This window comes from Musca autumnalis, unplaced genomic scaffold (genome assembly GCF_047663935.1).
Source record: "Musca autumnalis isolate F117 unplaced genomic scaffold, ASM4766393v1 scaffold_2, whole genome shotgun sequence".
Taxonomy (NCBI): Eukaryota; Metazoa; Arthropoda; class Insecta; order Diptera; family Muscidae; genus Musca; species Musca autumnalis.
Window position 1 is genome coordinate 258,517,972 of NW_027411755.1, and position 23,721 is coordinate 258,541,692.

General features: G+C 38.5%; 1 protein-coding gene across 1 annotated transcript in view; it reads left to right on the forward strand.

Moving 5' to 3' along the window:
- Positions 1–8,573, forward strand: part of LOC141393427 (hydroxysteroid dehydrogenase-like protein 1) — a 29,488-nt gene extending 20,915 nt beyond the window's left edge. The window contains exons 2-5 of the mRNA XM_073966421.1: positions 6,740–6,862; positions 7,028–7,138; positions 7,534–7,982; positions 8,327–8,573. Of these exons, the coding sequence (XP_073822522.1) occupies positions 6,740–6,862; positions 7,028–7,138; positions 7,534–7,982; positions 8,327–8,440 (797 nt within the window). The 3' untranslated portion in view covers positions 8,441–8,573. The remainder of the gene's footprint in view (positions 1–6,739; positions 6,863–7,027; positions 7,139–7,533; positions 7,983–8,326) is intronic.
- Positions 8,574–23,721: the final 15,148 nt, after the last annotated feature.

The window sequence follows — 23,721 nt, forward strand, 5'->3', positions numbered from 1 at the left end:
GCAGATTGATAGCACTACGTTTTGCACGGTCAATGAGGACGCTCTTACCAGAATTAGAGCAGACTGTCACAGTTCGCCAGACATAACCATCGTTACCTAACAATCCGTCGTTCCTCTTGGATCAGACCATCTCCCCATAATTGTCTCCATCAGCAGACCGCGCGATTTCATCACCTATGAACGCCGCACTTTCATCAATCCTGATAAAACCAATTGACATTGTTTCAGAGTTCACTAATCTCAGCTTCAGAAATCTGTCTTATTCTTCCAATGTGCTTCCGCTGCAGTCGTTAGCCATGTAGCTGCTGATCGAATGCCCGAATTGAGACCAAACTTCCCAGCAGAGGCGACGGGATTAGCAAATGAGTTTGATGAGCTTCGACGTGCCAACCCCAGTGACCCCAGAGTCACACTGAAAGTTAACAAGTTGGTCGGTGAGCATAAGCGGAACAAATGTCAACGTTAAGCTGACTGATCCGAGCAGCACAAGCCAATGGATGATGTTACGAATGTCATCAGGAACGCTAAATCATCCAAAGCGTTGGGCCCCGATGGAATTTCCATGATAATGGTAAAACAGCTGGACGGCGAGGCGAGTATTTGTGGTCAAGTGTTTGGCCCTGTTCAACACCTTGGTTTGGTGCGGAACCCATCTAAAATTCCTGTCTTCCTATGATTCAGACAGCCGGTTGAAATGCAACTCCACAATCAAGCCGTAGACTCTATCCACGATTTGGGTGCAACCACCATCACCACGATACTCCCACAAGAGGACCGACAACATTTACCAGACTAGGCCATCCCACCTAGGGGCAACTGGTACCCGTGGTCCCAGAATTAAGTCCCAGCTACGATCTCGTAACCATAAGGCTACTACCATTTGGTCCCCAAACGGAACCGGGACTGGTGGCCCGTAGCCGATCATCAGTATGGGGTTCCGTAAGGAGCACAGCACGACAACAGCGCTGCAAGCCATCCATTCGAGAATTCAACCATAGCAAACCGTGTGATAGAACAGTGATGATGGTGGTGATTAAAAGCCTTTGATACTGTTAAACACTCCTCGCTGTTTGAGGATATAGAACAGACAACCCTTCGGCCATGTTTGAAACGTTGGATAATCAATTATATGTGTGGACGCCAGCCATACGTGGAAGTCAGAAATAAGAAGTTTAAACCTCGTGGAGTGAAACAGGGAGTTCCCAAGGTTGCGTGATATCTCTTGGCGTCAGGTACCTTCCCTGATGCCATTTGTAAATAAATAAATAAATACATTTAACTGATGTTTACACCTTTATCCGCGTGAAAAATATGTAAATATCTGCAGATGGACGGCAGATGTGAGAACTGAGTTGAAGTTATGGTCGATGTAGCAGCATTCTGACCACAAACAACCCCAAAATTCTAGCGTCACATTCGACAGCATGTCCGGGCATGCCAACATTTTATAAAGGAAATATTTTTCATTTCAAATTTTCATAGAACAAGAATTGAGCCCCTGGTCTATCTGAAAAAAACTATTACAGGGTGTAAAGTTTGTACCAAATTTTTAACTCCCTTCGAAAGTTATCATTTGCACCATTTTAGCGAAAGATTGTGACTTAACCACCCGTGAAACGTAGCAAATGGTTGAATGCATCGGACTTCGATACACTCCTATTTCTTCAATGTGTTTCGAAGGTCATAACAGCTCAACTCGAAAGAGAATTAATTAATTAAATAGGTACCCAAAGAAGTTGACCGATATGGCACATTTTCGAACTTGATCGACCGAGGTGCAATGTTAGGATCAAATCGTTTGATCCATTCGAGAGTTAACACTTGCATCAGTCACACTTGCATCAGTCGACCCCCATTGTTTGAAACTAATTTCGTCCAAACATTCATGGGGTCCCTAGCCATCAATTCGGTTAGGTAAATTTTGTATCGTATCAAAGTATATTTACCAAGTTTCTTTGAAGGCTGACGGGTATACAAGTGTGTTTCTTTTAAATTGCGTTATATTATTGGTTTGCAAACATTTAATACTCTAACTGTAGGTTCAAAGTAGAAAACATTTGTAAATTCAAATTAACTTAGACCTTCAATAATTTATTAAATATTTTAACACTTGTTCCGTTAACTCGACTTGTTTATGATGGTACTAATGAATTCATGCATACAACTTACCAGTTTATCAACTCTAGTCGCATTTCTTTTTTGGAATCCCTTTGTCTTCTGTTCCTGTATTTTACTTCAGCTGAGTTAAGGACAAAACAAAGCAGGCTAACTTTTCCTGATTTGCTACTTTTTTTTGGGTATCACACATAGATACATCGAATTTGTCAGCGCCATAGCCAAAATTAATCACATTAATTGATTCAAATCAACGCATTGTTCCAGAATCAGCAAAAATCTAAAAGTTATTAATTTTTTGACCTGTTTTTCATATATAGATTTGAAAAGTTTCGCAAGTTGTTTGTTTTTGTACATAAAAGTTTAGTTATATGAACTGTTAAAAAATTAAATATTTCTGCACATAAAAGTCACAGCCAGAAATTATCTTATTACATACATATTTAGCATTTAAATATGAAGCTTTGCAAACAATTTAATTCTTTCTTTAAGTAATTTTTAACATGGACTCCAGAAACCGTGTCCTATTGGTAGCCAATTCCTCGCTCTGCCAGTTATTAGTTATTAGTTAGAGAATAGTTTTTAATAGTTTTTGTTTTGTTTTTTTTTTTTTATTTTTATTTGAATTTCTTAATTGTCAAATGAATTCCTCAAACATGACGTAAAACACAAAATGTCTCTACCCATTTCCAAAAACATATTGCCTCTATTTCATCAATATTCTTTTCGTTGGCGTGTCATCTCTGCATCATCAGGTGGACCTTTCTTTGTACGTCATTGCATATTCTCCTCACAAATGTTTATAGCAAAATTCTGTTAAATGTCAGGAATTTGCACATGGAATGTAATAAAAACAATTTTATATTTTTGATGCAATAGACAAATAAATAATTTGTTTATAAACTGCAAGGAAATGTGTTTATCAGCGATTTATATATAAATATAAACTATGGTATTTATAGCAAAATATGATGTCTTGTATTGAACACTAGAGTAGCGAATTCAAGGTCAATATTGTTGTTTATGTATATTTATAGGAGGGAAGAGGATCTTGTAAATATAAATAAAATAAATAAAACAACATTTACGGTAATTAACAAATTTTTATCTTACACAGATATGGTAACAACATTCACCTAAATGTTCGGTTCCAGAATCTACAAGAATCTAAAAGCTTTGCAATTTTTTGCTTTATAAAAGAACAGTTTTCAAGTTTTGCTGTGCGGGAACACACACAGTAACATACAATATGTAAAATTTTGAAGACAATGTTTAAAAAAATGTTTAAGAAAAAAAGTGGAACATTTTTACGAAGATGTAAGATACTTAATAAATATGACAAAACCCCAAGGAGACTTTAATGCCAAAGTTGGACAAGGCATAACAGGCAAATTTGGTCTAGGCGAGAGAAATGATAGAGCTGACAGACTTATTCAATTTGTTAGGAATATGAGTTGAAAATTACAAAAAGAAGATTATATACCTGGAAACCGCCTCAAGACAAACCAACAAATATAATACGGAACCAGATAGATTATATTTTGATCAATAAACGCTTCTCTTCATGTGTAATGAAAACATCCACATATCCAGGGGCAGATGTTCCATCGGACCATATCCTGTTAATGACAAAAATACGAGCAAAATTGAAGAGAAACTCAAAGAGAAAAATACGTGGAAAACTCAATACTGGAAAACTGTAGGAACCAAGGTTTAGGACAATGAGGGAAATCATTGATCAAGAATTTAGAAGAATTGAAGCTGCAGATATTGAACAGATGTAGAATTCTATTAAAAAAATCTGGGAATCGCAAAAAAGACAAAAGAATGAATGGACGACAAAGGAGATACTGGATCTGATGGAGGAAAGTCGAAAACATAAAAATCGAAACTAAGAATTATATTACGAATTAAATAAAGAAATACAATCTGCAATCAGAATTGCGAAAAATAATCGCATAAACAGGCAATGGCAGGAGATTGAAAGATAGCAACAATTAAATGACGATTTGCTTACTTACTTAGCTGGCCCATTACAGAACATTTGTTCTATTCTATTCCAATCGTCGGGTACTCGTTCTTCCTGCCAGATGGTGCTAACTAGCTGATGAATACACCTTATCAACGTGTCGCCTCCGGTTTTGAACAGCTCGGCTGGTAAGCCATCGGCTCCGGCTGCCTTATTATTCTTCAGCCGATTTATTGCTGTCTTTACCTCATGTTGGCTGGGCGGTATACATTCAATACCATCTTCTGGGATTGGATCTGTGGTATCTTCGTCATCTTCGCTGGATACCAACAGTTTTGAAAAATGTTCTTTCCATATCCTGAGTAACTATCGGTATCAGTTACCAAATTACCTTGCTGGTCTTTACAGGAGGATGTGCCTGTACCAAAGCCATCAGTTTGACTTTTTGGTAGAATTTTCGGACTTCATTCTGGCTCCTGTACATCTCGATTTTTTCACACTCCCGCTTTTCCAACTCTCTCTTTTTCCTGCGAAAAAGACGTTTCTCCTCTCTCCTTTTCTCCCTGTATCTCTCTCGTGCGCTACGCGTTGCTGTATCTCTCTCGTGCGCTACGCGTTGTAAAGTAGCCCTATATGCCTCATTTTTCTCTTCGGTGGCAGCACGACACCCCTTGGTGGAGATCTCTAGTATCCAAGAATGCATTTTGCGGGTGTTTGCATGGAGTGGGCAATGCTTTGCCATTGTGCTGATATGTTATCGGGACGAGAAGTGCTCTGATTAAGCAGTTGGGCCAGTTGAGTGGAATATGCTGTGGCTATCTGTTGTGATTGCAGCTTACCGATGTCCAACTTCCGTGTTGTGTCTGTTCGTACTTTGTTTGCTACGTTTAATCTGGTACGTACCTTTGCTGCAACAAGGTAGTGGTCCGAGTCTTTGTGTGCACCTCGGAACGATCGTACATCCAACACGCTCGATGAATGTCTTCCATCTATCACAACATAATCAATCTGATTACTTGTTCTTTGATCTGGAGACAGCCAGGTGCCCTTATGAATGTTGAGATGATTAGATCTGGTGCTGCTAACTACCATGTTTTTTTGCCGCTGCGAAGTCTATCAGCCTCATGCAATTATCAGATGTTTCATTGTGGAGACTGAATTTTTCGACTGTTGGACGAAAGATATTTTCGTTTCCAATTTTGGCATTAAAATCGCCTAGAATGATTTTAATGTCGTGGGCAGGGCAACGGTCATATGTTTCTTCTAAGCGCTCGTAAAATATATCTTTGGTCTGTTCGTCCCTTTCTTCAGTGGGAGCATGAGCGCAAATAAAGCTGATGTTGAAGAATTTTGCTTTTATTCGAATTGCAGCAAGTCTTTCATTCAGTGGGGTGAAGCTGGATACCAGACGTTTTAGTCACCGACTAACTACAAATCCGCAACCAAACTCATGCTTTACGTCATGGCAGCTATAATACAGTGCGTCACGTTTAGGTGTTGTTGTGACGCCTTTCCCAATCCATCGTATTTACAGTATGGCAGTAATGTCGGCCTTGTAATTTTTAAGTACGTCTGCCAATGCGAAGACTGCACCTTCTCTATAAAGAGTGCGAACATTCCAGGTGCAGATTCGCAGATCAGTTGGTCCTTAAAACGTTTGCGGGGTTCGTCAACTTTAGAGGGGTTTGTTTTTCTTTTCTTTCGTTTTTTCATAGTAGGCTGTTTTTTCTAGGGGAGGGTTACTAACCCGACGCCCAAACCTATGTTTATAACGCTCTCATGGGTGAACGCGCGGCACATGTTAGCTCACTACCTTTAACGGGTGTTAAAGGCAGTTCCCCAGGTGACACCACGGGGAGGTTAGTGTCCACTTGAGATGAAAGAGGGACCAAGATAAATCCTGGGCTTTGCCATGCTAAAACCGGTCAGGACCGTTCCTTGGTATCTTCCATCCCCTACGTCACCCATGGGTACTTTACACCATATTTTATTTTACAAATGTGTTGTCACTTGCACCTTGCACATACATTTTGTATATATAAACTGACAATCCATATGTAAAAAACATATCATTTAAAATACCGATTACAACGACATAATGACCCAAAAGCTCAAAAAATCCAACGGCGCCCAACTAGTATGTCGATATCGGTATGTAGATACCTAACCCAAAAACGTCTATGAAATTAAAATGAAAACTTCCAACTCTTATTTTGCCACCTACGAATAGCTAAGATATCTTTTTATAGGATATTTAGGTCAGCCACACCTATTAAAGTTTTATTTTTGTACAGTCATAGGTTGGGGGTATTCAGCATTTGTTAAGCCGACAAATTCTGGTTAACTAGTTAAGATTTAAAATGCTGCTACCGTTAATTGATGCACTGCCTAAAAACCTCTCCATAGCGATTGTTGTTAATGTAATTTGTATAAACATTCAAAAGACGTCATTTCATTACTTTTTGGTAAATAATTTTGGTCTAAACTTTTACTAATTAACATGTAAGTGTTAATTACTTCATTTTTATTTCGGCTTTTGGTTGTTTTCTTTGGTGTTCGTTAAGCTATTTTAATATAACGATTATTGCCAGTTTTTCTACTGTTTATGGTTTCATATTTGTAACTCAAGCTTCTATGATTTTTTTCTGTTTTCAGTAATTACGGGAGCCACCGATGGCATTGGCAAGGAATACGCTAAAGAGTTGGCCAAACAAGGTCTTAATGTGGTGCTCATTTCACGTACCAAAGCAAAATTAGTGGAGGTTTGTAATCAAATTGGTAAGTACACGCGGATGGATGTGTGAAGACTAGCGGAATATAGAGACTACATACTCGTATACATCTGTGCAAATAAAAAAACATTTAACGGTTTTTAGCGGTTGACTGAGAAATATTTTGCAATTTGTTTGTTTTTATGTGATTTTTTATTTTCTTGGATTACAGAATCTGAATACAAAGTTAAAACGAAATGGATTGCTGCCGACTTTTCCAAGGGCAAAGAGGTTTACAGCCATATTGAAAATGAATTGGCTGGCATACCAGTGGGAATATTGGGTAAGTGGGGAAGGAATCTAATGTTTTACGGATTTTGGGGATTTAGTAATATGACCTTTAAATTAGCTCCTATTAGCATAATAAATAAATTGAACAATCTTGTTATATAAATACGGTTTGTTCCTTTACTTTTTAAAATTGTAAAACCGGCAAAAGAATTAAAAGGTGTAAACTGCTCCCATATGAATTGTATGGTGTCTGAAGTTAAGGAACGCTTTTCGAGTAAAAAATTGTAAAACTTGAAGATTCTTCCACGTAAAGGAATAGAGCTATTGATATATATATATAGTCATTATCATGGTAATAAGCGCTATTAGAAATATTTTAAAGCAATTGTTAAACATCTAACCTATACTCTTCTCCTATATTGAACATACCTTTTTCCCTCTCTCTAGTTAATAATGTTGGTAAAATGTACGATTATCCCGATGCCTTGGAAAATGTTCCGGAAGATGTGTTATGGGATATTATCAATATTAACATTGGTTCCGTGACCATGATGACTCACATGATCATACCCTACATGAAGAAACAGGGTAAAGGAATCATTGTCAACATTTCATCGGGTAGTGAATTACAACCTTTGCCCTATATGGCTGTATACGGGGCCACAAAACGTTTTGTACGAACCTTCAGCTTGGCCATTGAACAAGAATTGTCGGAACATAACATTGAAGTGCAGTGTGTGACACCATTATTTGTTGTCACCAAAATGAATCAGTATTCCGAGACAGTGATGCAGGGTAGTTTAATGGTGCCCAGTGCTCAGGCCTATGCACGTTCAACCGTTTTTACTTTGGGTAAAACCAAGGAGACCACAGGTTATTGGTCACATGGTTTACAGGTGAGGAATATATATATATATATATATATATATATATATATATATATATATATATATATATATATATATATATATATATATATATATATATATATATTTTTTTTTTTTTTTTTGATTCAAATATTTGGTCTGTCCCAGAAATGCAAGAAACTACTAATTTTTACTATTTTTTTCTATAAAGAAAAAATTGTTATCGAAGTAAAAACTTGTTGATTCTTGCAGGTTCTGGAATAGGCATATTATTTGTAATTTGTAATCAATGTTTTGTCAATGTGAATTTACTAAACTACTTTCTAGAATTTTTTAAATTGAAATTTCAAAAATTCTTTTTTGATTTTTTGCAGTATTTCATTATGAAATTATCACCCGAAAGAGTGAGAACACGTATTGGAGGAAAAATGTGTAAAAAATTACGTCAAGAGTACCTGGATACCCAACACAAAGAGAAGGCCATGTAATTTAATTGATTCCAAAGTATCTTTTCTAGGCAATGTATTTGTTTTTCTAATTTTAAAAATACGTATTAATAAGTTTGTCCCTTAATTTTTAAGATTTTGTAAAAATAAAAATAATTGTTTTAAAAAAATAAAACTCATCATTTTCGAACTTGTGTTTTAGAATTATTTAGTTCGAATGAGGGGTTCATTGGAATGAACCTATGATCAAGGTAGATCGGCGCAGTTCATTTTAGTTCCCTGAACTAAAATCAATAAACAAATGGCAACAATTTAGTTCGGTATTTCGTATTTAAGCCCCTAAAGCTAAAACAGAGTTGTGGAAAATAATATAAAAATATTTGGACACGTCGCTAGAATGCGGGATAACCATACAACCGATCATCAAAACGGGTTTTAGAAACAATATCTGATCGGACAAGAAGTGGAGAAAGAATATCCACCACCGCTAAAAAAGAGTTCTTGTCAGGTTGTGCAAGGACGAGCTAATCATTGCACCAAAGTGGCGCCCAATACATTAACAAACCGTTCACAACAATGAAAGTTTCGGCTTGAGCAGAGCAAATTGCAAAAGAGGAAAGGTTTGGAATAAGGAATTAGATAAAATAGGCCGGACATCCACAGTGTGGAGTAATTGGCGGTATTAAAGATTACTTTCACAGCCTGTTCTGGATAAGTCGTCGACTTATATATGTGGATACAGTAACTAATAATTTATATGTTGAGGAGGGCTAAAGTCTTCCAAAAGATGCTTGCTACCGGCTTCAGTGTCTATTTATACATTAAAAGAACCAAAACCCTCTTCTCTGCTCTGATCATAGATAACCAGCAAACCAAATTGTCCGAAAATCTGATGCTGCTTCCGGTTTCGGATCCAAATTCTGACCGAATTCGGTCCGAAAGTTATATGGAAATCGGAAGAGAAGCCATGAAAATGAAAAAAACAAAATTTTTTCGCCGACGGCTTTCTATTGACACACCACCACAGAACAAATCCCCACTTTTAGACAATTTTTATAATGTTTTTTTTTTTTTTTTGAAAGATTCTTATTTCAAACGTTCGAATGATTTTCACTGTTGTTATCATTTTGTTGTTAAGTTGAATCAACACTATCTCCAATTATTATATGTTGCATTATATTTAAAAAATTTAAAAATTGTATATGCGAATTTTATTATTTTTTTTCGACAGCAACCAAACAAAAACTCCCTTAGAAAATCGATTAGAAATCGGACCGAATTTGGATAGGTACGTGGCTATTTGCATATACAGCGCATGATCAAAGATCTTAAACGACCTCGTATCCGTGTAGGATATTATGATGAGTTTTTATTTATGATTATATGCAATCTTACACATAAGGGGATCCGATAAAAACTCGTACAAACGCTTTGGAAACACATATATGTAACATTACATAGGATAATCAAACACACAAGTGAGGAAAATATTCACGATGTCATTGGAGAGGATAAATTTCAGTGGGAGATTGTCCTTATTGCGGCAGGATAACTTTAATCGCACGCCCACAGCACTGGTTACTTCGGGTAATGTTGATAACCGTATTTCCAGTGGGTCTTTAAGCATTTGAGAGCTTTTGGAAAGGCATTCAGAGCTCCAAATAGTTTTTCAAATTCTTCAACGTAGAACAGTTGACTGGGTGACGTAGGGGATGGGAAAACCAAGGAACGGTCCTGACCGGCTTTAACATGGCAAAGCCCAGGATTAATCTTGGTCCCTCTTTCATCTCAAGTGGACACTGATCTCCCCGTGGTGTCACCTGAGGAACTGCCTTTAACACCCGTTAAAGATAGTGAGCTAACATGTGCCGCGTTAAGAACGTTAAAAACTTGGGTTTGAGCTTCGAGTTAGTACCCCTCCCCTAGAAAAAAACAGCCTACTATGAAAAAACGAAAGAAAAGAAAAACAAATCCCTCTAAAGTTGACGACACCCGCAAACGTTTTAAGGACCATGATCTGCGAATCTGCACCTGGAATGTTCGCACACTTTATAGAGAAGGTGCAGTTTACGCATTGGCAGATGTACTTGAAAAGTACAAGACCGACATTACTACCATACAGGTAATACGTTGGAACGGGAAAGGCGTCACAACAACACCTAAATGTGACGCACTATATTATAGCTGCCATGACATAAAGCATGAGTTTGGTTGCGGATTTGTAGCTGGTCTCCAACTTCACACCCGTGAATGAAAGACTTGCTACAATTCGAATAAAAGCAAAATCCCTCTACATCAGCTTAATTTGTGCTCATACTCCCACTGAAGACAAGGATGAACAGACCAAAGATATATTTTATGAGCGCATAGAAGAAACATATGACCGTTGTTCTGCCCATGAAATTAAAATTATTCTAAGCAATTTTAATGCCAAAATTGGAAAGGAAAATAACTTTGATCTCCACAATGAAACATCTGACAATGGCATGATGCTGATAGACTTCGCATCGGCAAAAAACCATGGTAGTTAGCAGCACCAGATTTAAACATCTCGACATCCATAAGGGCACCTGGCTGTCTCCAGATCAGAAAACAAGAAATCAAATTGATCATGTAGTGATAGATGGAAGACATTCATCGAGCGTGTTGGATGTGCGCTCGTTCCGAGGAGCAAACATAGACTCGGACCACTACCTAGTTGCAGCAAAGTTACGCACCCGGTTAAACGTATCAAACAAAGTACGAACAGACACAACACGAAAGTTAGACATCGGTAACCTGCAATCACAACAGATAGCCACAGCATATTCCACTCAACTAGCCCAATTGCTTGATCAAAGCACTCCTCATCCCGATAATATATCAGCTCAATGGTAAAATATTGCCCACTCCATGCAAACAGACGCAAAATCCATACTTGGATACCAGAGACCTCCACCAAGGAATCGATGGTATGATCAGGAGTGTCGTGCTACTACCGAAGAGAAAAATGCGGCATATAGGGCTACTTTACAATCCGTAGCAACGTGTAGCGCACGAGAGAGATATCAGGAGAAAAGGAGAGAGAAGAAACGTCTTCTTCGCAGGAAAAAGAGAGAGATGGAAAAGCGGGAGTATGAACAAATCGAGATGTACAGGAGACATAATGAAGTCAGAAATTTCTACTAAAGAGTAAAACATCAAACTGATGGATTTGGAACTGGCACATCCTCCTGTAGAGACCAGCAAGGTAATCTGGTAACTGATACAGATAGTGTGCTAAGGATATGGAAAGAGCATTTTTCCAAACTGTTGGTATCCAATGGTAGCGAAGTCGACGAAGATTCCACAGATCCAATCCCAGAAGATGGTATTGAATGTATACCACCCGGCCAAGATGAGGTAAAGACGGCAATAAACCGGTTGAAGAATAATAAGGCAGCAGGAGCTGATGGCCTACCAGCCGAGCTGTTTAAAACCGGCCCATAAGAAAGGAGATAAGACTTTATGCTCCAACTGCAGGGGCATAAGTCTTCTCCCTATCGCCTACAAGATAGTGTCAGGGATATGTGCGAACGACTAAAGTTCATTGTCAACGAAATAATTTGACCTTACCAATGCGGCTTTAGACCTGGCAAGCCCAGCATTGACCAGATATTTACCCTGCGGCAAATCCTGGAGAAGACCCAAGATATGCAGATCGACACCTACCACCTTTTTGTCGATTATAAAGCAGCCTTCGACAGCCCGCTACGTTCAAAGGTATTCCAAGCAATGTCTGAATTTGGTATCCCCGCAAAGCTCATTCGGCTTTGTAAAATGACTCTAACTGACACAAGATCTTTAGTTAAAATAGGAAAGAACCTCTCCGAAGAGTTTTGTACCAAAAGAGGTTTCAGGCAAGGAGACAGCCTTTCGTGTGATCCTTACAACATCCTGTTAGAAAAGGTTATACGAGAGGCAAACGTCAAAAGAAGTGGCACAATCTACACCAATAGCCACATGTTACTTGATTATGCTGATGATATAGACATCATGGGACGATCAGTAAAAGAAGTAACCGATACCTTTATGAAGGTCGAAGGAGAATCTGCTAATGTGGGTCTGCCGGTTAACGGCGAGAAGACCAAGCTGATGGTGTCGACGCGCAATGCGTCCATTGAGATCGGACCAACTGTTGAAGTTGGTTCCTATAATTTTGAGGTAGTAAAATACTTCGTATTCTTCGGCACCGCCGTAAAAACAAGAAACGACATCAGTTGTGAAATAAAAAGAAGAATTGTATTGGCCAACAGATGCTACTTTGTCTTAAGTAAGCACTTCAAAAACAAAGCAACAACTCGTCAAACAAAAATAACGCTTTACAAAACACTGGGTACTTGCGCAAGCAGATAAGGCAGTGCTTGGAGTGTTTGAGAGAAAAATTCTTCGAAAGATCTACAGACCAATCTTCGTTAATGAACCACGAGCTGTATCAACTATACAACGACATAGGCCATAGAGGTACCGCAAGGTCTGGACCGATAGTACACAACTTCGAACCGATAGTACACATCTTGAACCGAATCGAGGGTTATCGTGCGCTTCTGCCACTACACATGATGAGTGATATAGGGGATTTTTTACAGCTTGTAACGTGACCATTACATTTATTACTGTTTATTTAACTCATTATATGTCCCACTTTAATGTACATATTTCTATGAGTCCCGCTATTTATGAATTTACCATTGGTCATTACATACTCTACAATCTTCATAAAATTCCATCAGTTCATAACGTGCATTGCAGTGGAATTATTTGACCTCAGTGTATAAAAAATTGCAATCAATTCTTAAGTGTGGGAAAATAATTCTTATTCGCTTCCTTTTGCTCCACATCTAAGTATTTCGGTTTTGTACACTAGGAGTCGTGAAGTGTTGGCAGTGTCCGCAGTCCACCTGGTACTAAACATAGTCGAAGCTTCCTGCGATTCGTTCGCATCCGCGACTCGTTCGCTTCTTGTGTATACACTGGGATTCGTTCGCTTCCGCGACTTCGAATATAACAGCCGAGGGTCACAACAAGAACAAGCCGACGACAACACCAAGCCGAGTATCATCAATCCGAATACAACAAGACGAGTCGCTTCGTACGAGTACTACAGCGGAGTACCAACACAACAACCACTACCATTTGGTACGAGCATCGCCGAACCACTACCACAACTTTATCAACACCTCTCTTTCTCGTGTCACCCGAAGACGATTGAATCTGAGCCCACAATAAGAGACGAACAATCAACATATTCAAGTATAGCACCAATAGTTGATAATAAAGAATTGAATTGTCATCACTCGTGTTTTCACTTAAGGTTCCGCGGGTCCTTGAGTTGACTATGGCTGCGATTGAACTTACCTCAGCCTTAGATAAAACCCTCGTTAAAAGCTTTCTGGGTATTTTATGAAGAAGGGGAAGGGGGCAGCGAATACAAGTTGTTACAAAAAATATCAAAGCGATTAAAGAGCAGCTCTTATATTGCACTTTTCAGAATGAAATTTGGTGTGGGAGGTACCCGAAGGAGTTGACATATTCTCACTTGATCTATGTTTCTTAGAAATATTGCGATGTGCAAAGTATGGATCAAATCGATTACTGCCTTCGAGAGTTATCATGCGCACCATTTGCCTGAAACTAAGTTTGCACAAAACATTACGAAGTCGAATTTTTGCACCGAATCGGCTGATCCGTTCTAGAGTTACTGTTACGCTCCAACCCCTACTTTTTACACCTTTCGGTCTACTTCCTTAAGAAGTAGAGGCCTGTCCCTATAATAAGTGGTACCGTCGTAAAGGGGAAGGGAACACAAGTTGCTACAAAAACAAGTAAAAAGTCGTTAAGTTCGGCCGGGCCGAACTTTTTATTCCCTCCACCATAAAATTGTCTTAATTAAAATGGAATAATTAGGGTCCTTTCACAATTTTAGGTGGAACAACTTTTCGACAATGGGTAGACTCCAACTGCCTCCCACTATTGCTTAAATTACACTGTGAACACAAATGTTGGGGCAGAGATAATTCCTTTTGGAGATGAAAGCCCTTGGTGTGTGTATATTAAAAACCCCGAAGGACAGATGCGCCGTGAGTCGAACTTCCGCGTTATGGCGTGATGAAGTTTTTGCATGAGACCCTGTAAGCCATCATGAATTAGCATTAATTAATTCCTAATTCCTGCGGCCCACAGGGTCTCTAACAAAAATTTCATCACGCCATAACGCGGAAGTTCGACTCACGGCGGATCTGTCCTTCGGGGTTCATAATATACTCACCAAGGCCTTTCTTCCCCAAGAGGAATTTTTCGTGCCCCAGACTTTCACCTCCATTTTGTTGCACAGTGTTATCTAATCTAATCTAAAAAATGTGTTCAGCTAGCCACCTACGGGGCTATATCAAAGAGTCAACCTATCTTTAATTTTTATGGCGGAAAAGTTTTATAGCTGCAGGGAACTTTAAGAGTCAAATTGAGGGTAGTTTCATCAAAACAATGTAGACCCTCAAAAATGGACCCATGTTGACGAATTTTAGTGAAGAAATTTCGTGACCACTGAAAATTCCCGAAAATCGGGAGGTACAGTTAAATGGGGGGATATACCAAAACAAGGACCTATATTGACGATCATTTTTGAATAGACAAAATTGTAGCTAACATTCTCAAAATACCGATCATTACAGCTAGTTCGGTTAAAAATTGCAGCTAAAATTCTCAAAATACCGAAAATCGGGAGATACCGTTATATGGGGCCTATACCAAAACATGGACCTATGTTGACGATGTTTCGTGGAGATGTTTCATGACCACTGAGAACCTGAAATGTCAAATTACAGCTAGTTCGGTTAAAAATTGTAACTAAAATGCTCAAAAAACCGAAAATCGGGAGGTACGGTTATAAGGGGGCCATACCAAAACATGGACCTATGTTGACGATGTTTGGTGGAGATGTTTCATGACCACTGAGAACCTCAAATGTCAAATTGCAGATAGTTCGGTTACAAATTGTGGCAAAAATTCTCAAAATACCGAAAATCTGGAGGTACCGTTATATGGGGGCTATACCAAAACATGGACCTATGTTGACGATGTTTGGTGGAGATATTTCATGACCACTGAGAACCTCAAATGGCAAATTAAAATGGCGGTTAAAAATTGTAGCTAAAATTCTCAAAATATCGAAAATCGGGAGGTACCGATATATGGGGGCTATACCAAAACATGGACCTATGTTGACGATGTTTCATGACCACTGAGAACATCAAATGTCAAATTGCAGATAGTTCGGTTAAACATTGTGGCTAAAATTCTCAAAATACCGAAAATCGGGAGGTACCGTTATATGGGGACTATACCAAAGCATGGACCTACGCCCATATCCTTTGGGATATAAGTTTGTTGATCACTAGGAACCCTAAGTGCCAAATTAAAGCTAATTAGGGTTGCAAATGTGGCGAAGAACGTCAAAATCCGAAAGTACCGTTATATGGGGCTATACCAAAGAGTGGACCGATATAGCCTATCTTCGAACTTGACCTGCCTATGGAAAAAAGACCCTCGGGTGCAGCACTCTATCTCAATTATTGCGGACGCTAGAGTGATTACAACAGACGGACATGGCTAGATCGTCTTAGAATTTTATCCTGATCAAGAATATATATACTTTATAGGGTCGCAAATGATTAGTTCGACGTGTTACAAACGGAATGACAAACTTAATAATACTATAGTGGAGGGTATAAAAATCAAAGCGATTCGAGAGCAGGTCTTGAACTAAACTTTTTCGAAATTGTGTGTGGGAATAACCCGAAGAAGCTGATCGATAGAGTCCATATTGGATCTTCATCTATGTCTGGTAGAGATTTCACGACCAAATCGATTAATCCCTTCAAAAGTAATCGTGTGCAGAATTTTTCCGAACATTTTTGAATTTTTCTAGGGGAGGTACCCGAGGGAGTGGGCCGATATGGTTCATCTTCGAACTTAAACTAAGTTTGGACACAATATTAGGTAGGACAAATTTTGGACCGAATCGATTGATCCGTTCGAGAGTTATCGTGCGATCTAGCCATACAGACAGGCATTGCTAAATCGACTCCAAATTGACTGAAACGGATTTCGCCCAAACATACTCGGTTATGCACATTTCGCCGGTATGAAATGAACAATAATTCATCGCTTAATAAGTTCAAAGAACTCTACACAGTGCCTTTACTTTTGTGGTTGTAAATAGAACTTTATTTTATTGTCGTACATGTTCTACTCAAAATTCTTAATTGCAAAATTTTAAATATATTCGCTTTTAGCTGAATTGCCAAGTTTTGAATCATTTTCCTTTTATTTTTTGTAAACACATGGCCATAAATGCATTTACATATTTTTGCCAAAACTGCAAGACCAGTTCCATCACTGCATTTTATCATTCAAACCTGAATGTTGGTCATAAGAAACAACAACAACAACAAAACAACCTGACTGTTGCATAATTTCAGTTAAACTTTCAATTTCGTATGTAACCAGTTTCGAAATGTAGAAAAAATTCATATCTGTAAAAAATTTACTTCAACAACAGCACTCATGTCGTTGACCGTTAAACACTTCCATGTGGTGGTCGATGAAGCAGCAGATACTTCAAGTCAGAGGAAACAATTGGCATCAATTGACGCTTGATTGCATTCACATCTACAATTCCACCGCTGTTGTTGTTGCGGCATTGCATGAAGATTTCCTTTACAAGTAACACATGAAACTAGAAACTGTATGGTTGGATCATACTTCATGTAGCATGGAGTGTGTTTCTTTCATGTTGCTTGTGGGATTGACATTCAGTCATTTAAAAATAATTGTAATTAAAGACATTTTAAGCTCATAATGTTGAAATCTTCCATGAAATTACCTAACAGAACTTCGTAGGTACTACTTGTTCTTGGCTTAGATTGGTGGTAGTACATTGCTAATGTTGGTTGTATGACCTTCAAGCCAAAAATTATGGTGTTCAAAAAATTTCCACCAAAAAAAAATCAAGTTTGAAAACTAAAACTCTATAACCCGAAAAAAACATGTTTGGGGAATCATTGCAGCCGTCCATCGTATGTGATGTTTGAGTTGGAACTGCGAGTTTATTTTTATTGTTTTTTTCTGTTAAAGTTTCACTTGTTTATTTTTAAGCCCTCCATTGTAAGCGGTAATTCAAGTTATTTATGTTCGGCAGCTATTGACACAATTATTTTTTTTTCGTTTCTTTGCTCCATTGTTATGGTTGTTAAACGTCATCGTCATAAATCAAAGGTTGTCTAATAACCTTGCAGCAAAGTCTTATTGTATGTAATTGAAGCAGTAAAATAAGTAATTCATTTGCTGAAATGTGTTTAAGCGTAACATATGGGATTGAGGTAAAATGATTGCATAGATTATATGCTTGCTTGTGTTCAGCAAAAGTTTTGATTTTTCAGAAAATTTCAAAGGTTTTATTTAATATTTTATTTAATATTTAACGCCTTGGAACTAAATGTTCCTATAAAGATAAGTAAACGGAAACCTGAACACTAAAGAGGTATATGATCTCATTATCTATCGAGGTAGATGTACTTGTAATGTATACCCGAAGAACTCAGTTGTATACTAGGGTGATGACTTTCCTTCTCTTTTTACACCCTTAGCCTTTAGGCTATACCCTCGTTACACCTTGATACGACCAAAAATGTGTCCCATTGAAATAATGGTTTTAGATCCCATGTATGTTTTGACGAAATCTGTTTCTGACAATTCGGAGCCGATTTACCATATCCGCCTGTCTGTCTGGTGCGGACGATAACTCTTGAACCGATCAACCGATTTGGTTCTAAATTTGTCTCTCGTAATATTTTTCCAAACTTATATCAAGTTCGAAGATGGACAAAGTTCAAAACTGGTGTCAAAAATTATGCGCATTCCCGAATAGACTAACCAATTTGATCCATATTTTGCGCATGGTGATATTTCTACCAGACATAGATCAACTATATCGGTGCGCTCTTTCGGGTACATTTAAGACCTGCTCTCGAAACGTGTTTGCAACAAGTTGCATTCGCTGCCCTCGATATGACGGTACAAGTTCTTTCAGGGGCACATCCATACTTCCTCAGAAAATGGCCCGAAAGCTTTAAAAAACCCATGCGGCACCATGTGTAGTGGCTGGAACGCACAATAACTCTGGAACGAATCAGCCGATTCGGTCCAAATTTTGCCATTCGTAATATTTTGACCAAAACATAGTATAAGTTATATCGGTCCACTACTGCGTGTACCCCTCACAAAAATTCCAAAATTTTCGCGCTATATTTGTTGAACGGAGCAACCGCCCAAACTTCGGATGTCCTAATATTTTGTCCAAATGTAGTTTTACTTTCGAAATAGTTTCCCAGCAAAAAGTTTGCATCCGTGGATGCAGTTTAATCTGTACAAGTGTACAGTACAATTGCCGTTAAATTCACTTATGAATTTTACAAGAGAGCGCGCAGCTAGGATGCACTCCATTAAGCTTCCACGGCACACAGCTAGGATGCACTCCATTTTCGATACAAATTACAGCTTAAGATGCAGTGCTTTGGATTGAATTTATATTCATTCTTCGGATTGAATTTTTAATCAGTCTAAAGATGCAATAAAAATGCAAGCCATTGCGAAATATCCCAAAATAAATAAAATGCATTTATTATTTGTGTAAAACAAGAACTCAAAAAACTTTAATATATTTTTTATATAAACACAAACTAAAAAAAAGATTCCATTATATTCAATAACATTTGAGCTTACTTCCTTCGTTCTCAATTTAATCCAAGCGCATCTGATTTGGCTTCATCATCCAAAATATTTTTTATGTTGCCTTCCTATCACTAGTTCAGCTTTCGACATGGACTCCAACTCCGCTCCATTAAAAATTTCCGTCTCGTGAATTACCGCAAAAATGTTCGCAACTTAAGTTTTTATTTCTTTATTTTATAACAAATTCTCCGAAATATATACACTCGTGTTTGTCTTTTGAAGAAATATGTAGGGATCAACCAACTGGTTATTTTCTGTACGGATCACTACAGCAACTGCTTATAAAATGTATCGAACGGAGTGCATTTTTCATAACTCTGTTGGACTACATCGAAAGATGTTGTGAAATCATAACTCCAATTGCACAACTTCCAAAATTTTTTGCCGGGTTTATATCGGCCTTCTTCTTAGGTTCAACATTTATGTGCAGTTTACGGTCCGTTCGAATATCCTTTGTTAGTTTATTCCGATGCTACTTCTTGTGGTCCTATTTACAGTGTAACTCCATACTTCCTGACGTATTGGTGCAAAACCTGTAAGTTATACTGTGACAAGCTATAATGGCTGGAGGGCTCGCTATATATCGAAAAGAAATGACTGCCAAAACAAGTAAGAACGGCGTTAAGTTCGGCCGGGCCGAACTTGTTATACCCTCCACCACAAGTTGTATTGAAGTAAAATGGAATAATTTGTTTCCTTTCGTGTATGAAGAAGACTTAATACTAAATTTCAGCAATTTCGGTAAAACAATGTGAGGCACCAGCCTATGGGGGCTATTTCAAAACGTCGATCTATACCGACAAATTTCTTACGGAAAGTTTTTAGGCTCAAAGAAGACTAAATACCAAATTTCCTATATTTCGGTAAGAGAATGTGGCTAAAACTTAAAAAAATACCGAAAATCAAAAAGTACGCTTCTATGGGGATATAGGAAGACGTGGACCTATACTGATAATACTCTTCTGGAATATTTTATTACTCTTGGAAGACGAAATAACGAATTTCAGCCATTTCGGTTGGATATTGACGTCGCAGTCTTCAGTATTACGAAAATCGGGAGGTACCGTTCTATGGGAGCTATATCGAAACGTGGACCTATACCGACGAATTTTAGTCAGAAATGGGGCAATAGGAAAGAGTGGACCTGTACAGACATATTTCTGGCGAATAGTTTTATATCACATTGAAGACTAAATACCAAATTTCAGCCATTTTGGTGGAATATTGAAGACACAACCTTCAAAACACGAAAAATCGGGAGGTGCCTTTCCATGGGGGCTATATAAAGGCGTGAACCTATACCGACAAATTTTAAGGGGAAGTTTGAGTACCCCCAACGAAGTCTAAATACCAAATTTCAGCCATTTCGGTGTGATAATGAAGCGAAAACCTTCAAAATACCGAAAAACGGGAGGTACCGTTCTATGGGGGCTATATGAATGTATGGACCGACACCGACAAAATTCTGGGAGAAAGTTTTGTAGCCCTAAAGAAGACTACGTACCGAATTTCAGCCATTTCGGTGTGATAATGAAGCGAAAACCTTCAAAATACCGAAAATCGGGAGGTACCGTTCTATGGGAGCTATATCAAAACGGGGACCGATATATCCCATTTTCAATACCAACCATCCTGCAAGTAATAGCAACTTCTGTGCCAAATTTTGACTCTCTATCTTTAAAATTGCGAGCTGTATCTTGATTTCAACAGACAGACGGACTGACGGACGGACGGACGGACATGGTCAAATCGACATAGAATTTTATGCTGATCAATAATATGTATACTTTATAGGGTCTCCGACGTATATTTCGATGTGTTACAAACGGAATGACAAATTTAATTATACCCTCCATATGGTGGAGGGTATAACAAGATCCATTTCCAAAATTGACTATCCATATGCATTCCTTCAGGTACCTACTCCGCAACGAAAATCGGAGGGCACTGTTCTATATGATGACGTGGACATGTACCGGCAAATATCAGGTGGAATGTTTAAACCCCTAACGAAAAGTAAATACCAACTTTCAGCCATTGTGGCATCAACCATAAAAATACCGAAAATCAACACGTGTACCGATATATCCCATTTTCAATACCAAACGTCCTATGAGTAATCAATTAATACTGATAGTTTCCATAAGCTTATAACAGTTATTTTTGATCAGACCTCCTACTTTGACGACAAACACCTTGAGTGCTTTGAATACTAAACAGTGTTCCTCAAAAATGAATCTATAGAAATTAAGTTGGCTGAGCTCAATTTGAAAGATGGGAAACTCAAACAGTCGCAGAAGTACTCGACAGCATATGTTAGATGTGTCAAACCTTTTGGATCAATTGTGATGATTGTTGCAGATACAACAAGCTTTAATACCAGCTAAATGACAGGCGTTCGATTGCACCAAATGTTCCAAGAGAAAAGTTCAACAGCATGTGCTAGATGCTGAGCTCCATTGGTCGACTGAATCACCAAACATCGGGTACTGCTTTCTGCCGGATTTAATGAACAATTAAAAACAGCATGAATCAGCAAAATTGGGATTAAGGAAACAGGCGGCCGCAGACTAGACAAGACTTTTCTCTTCTACTTCACTCGTGACGTCAGTCAATTCACTGAGAGGAGTGAGGTACCTTTCTTTTTAAGTAAAATCAGGTCCATACTTTGCACATCGTAATATTTCTACGATACATACATCAGTTTAGAATATGGACTGTATAGGTCCACTCCTTCGAGTACCTTCCACACAAAATTTGAGAATAGTGCAGTTTAAGGCCTGCTCTCGAATTGTTGTGCTTCTTTTTTTAACAACTTGTGTTCGCTGTCTCCATTACGATGATACACTTCCATACTTCCTGAGAAAATAGTTCAAAAGCTGTAAAAAAATTCTATGGCACCATGTCCAGTGGCCGGAATGCACGATAACTCTCGAACTGATCAGCCGAATCGGTCCTAAATTTGGACTCTCTCTGATTTTTGTTGTAACAACTTGTATTCGCTTTCCCCATAACGACGGTGCATGTTTTTTCAGCGGCAAGTCCTTACTTCTTAAGATAATGGTCCAAAAGCTTGTCTGTACCAACTAAATTGGGTAGTACTAAGATAGCCTTCGAAGGGAGAATCCGATTCGATCGAAACGGTGTACATCGTATTATATAGACGTCAGAAATGTTGTGTCTTACTTCTTTTCTTTAGGTCGAAGGCTGTGGAAATATCTCTGCCGGCCAAGCCGACTGATATTTATACACTCAACATTTATGCAAACGAGGTTATATACACTTTAATACGGGCAAAGTATGTTTGGACGAAATCCATTTTAGACAATTTGGAGCCGATTTAGCAATGTCCGTCCGTCTGTCTGTCTGGATGGTGCGCACGATAACTCTCGAACGGATAAACCGTTTCGAACCAAATTTTGGATATCGTAATATTTTGTCTAAACTTAGTTTAAGTTCGAAGATAGACCATATCGGTCCACTCCTTCGGGTACCTCCACCACAAAAGTTCGAAAATGTTCGGAAAATTTGTGCGCACGATAACTTTTGAAGGGAGTAACCGACTGAGTCCATATTTTCCACATCCAAAAATTTCTACCAGACTTAGATGAGGTTTCAATATGGACTCAATCGGTCCACTCCTTCGGGAACCTACCACACAAAATTTCGGAAAAATTAAGTTTAGGACCAGCTCACTGCTCCCCATACGACGGTACAAGTTCCAACAGGGGCAAATCCATACATCCTGACAAAATAGCCTTAAACTTACAAAAAAGACTCTTGTTGGTGGGGCGCAAGATAACTCTCGAACGGATCTGCAGATTCGGTCCATATGGCCCATATTGGTTCTCTCCTTAAGGTACCTCCCCTGCAAAAGTTTAATTATATAAAAGTTCTCGAGGAACATAGGGCGTCTACAAATTCCATCTATGTCGATCGTTAGCTAGAATTTTTGCTTGATTCCAGGGAAGATTGCAAGAGAGACATTCCTTCTTCACAACACGGATCCATGTATTTCGAGGCCTGCCAGGATTTCGATGGCCTTGTGGGTTCCAATCTAGAGATTGTCTTGAGATTTCACTAGGAGGTGTCCTCAAAATGTGCCCAATCCATGTCCATTTGCGTCTGCGGATTTCATGTTCTATTGGATTGCAGTTCGCCATCACGTAAAGTTGCTCATTAGTTACCCAGTTAGGCCAAAAGATTCGTAGGATTTGTTTCAGGCATCTATTGTAAAAGGCTTGAATCTTCCTAAGAGAGACCTGTGTTGTACTCCAGGTACTGCAACCATACAAAAGAACAGATTTTACACAGCTATTGAAAATGTTGAGCTTTGTTTTGGTTGATATGTTGTTTGCTTCTCCAGATTTTGTGTAGAGAGTGGAAGCTGCCCATGGAGCGATAACTGAGCTGTGTTATTAGAACCGATCCGCATTAGTTTGGTTTTCTTCGCATTTATCTTCAGACCAACATAATTCGCAATAGCTGGACGAAAGGACACATCCTTCCTTCAC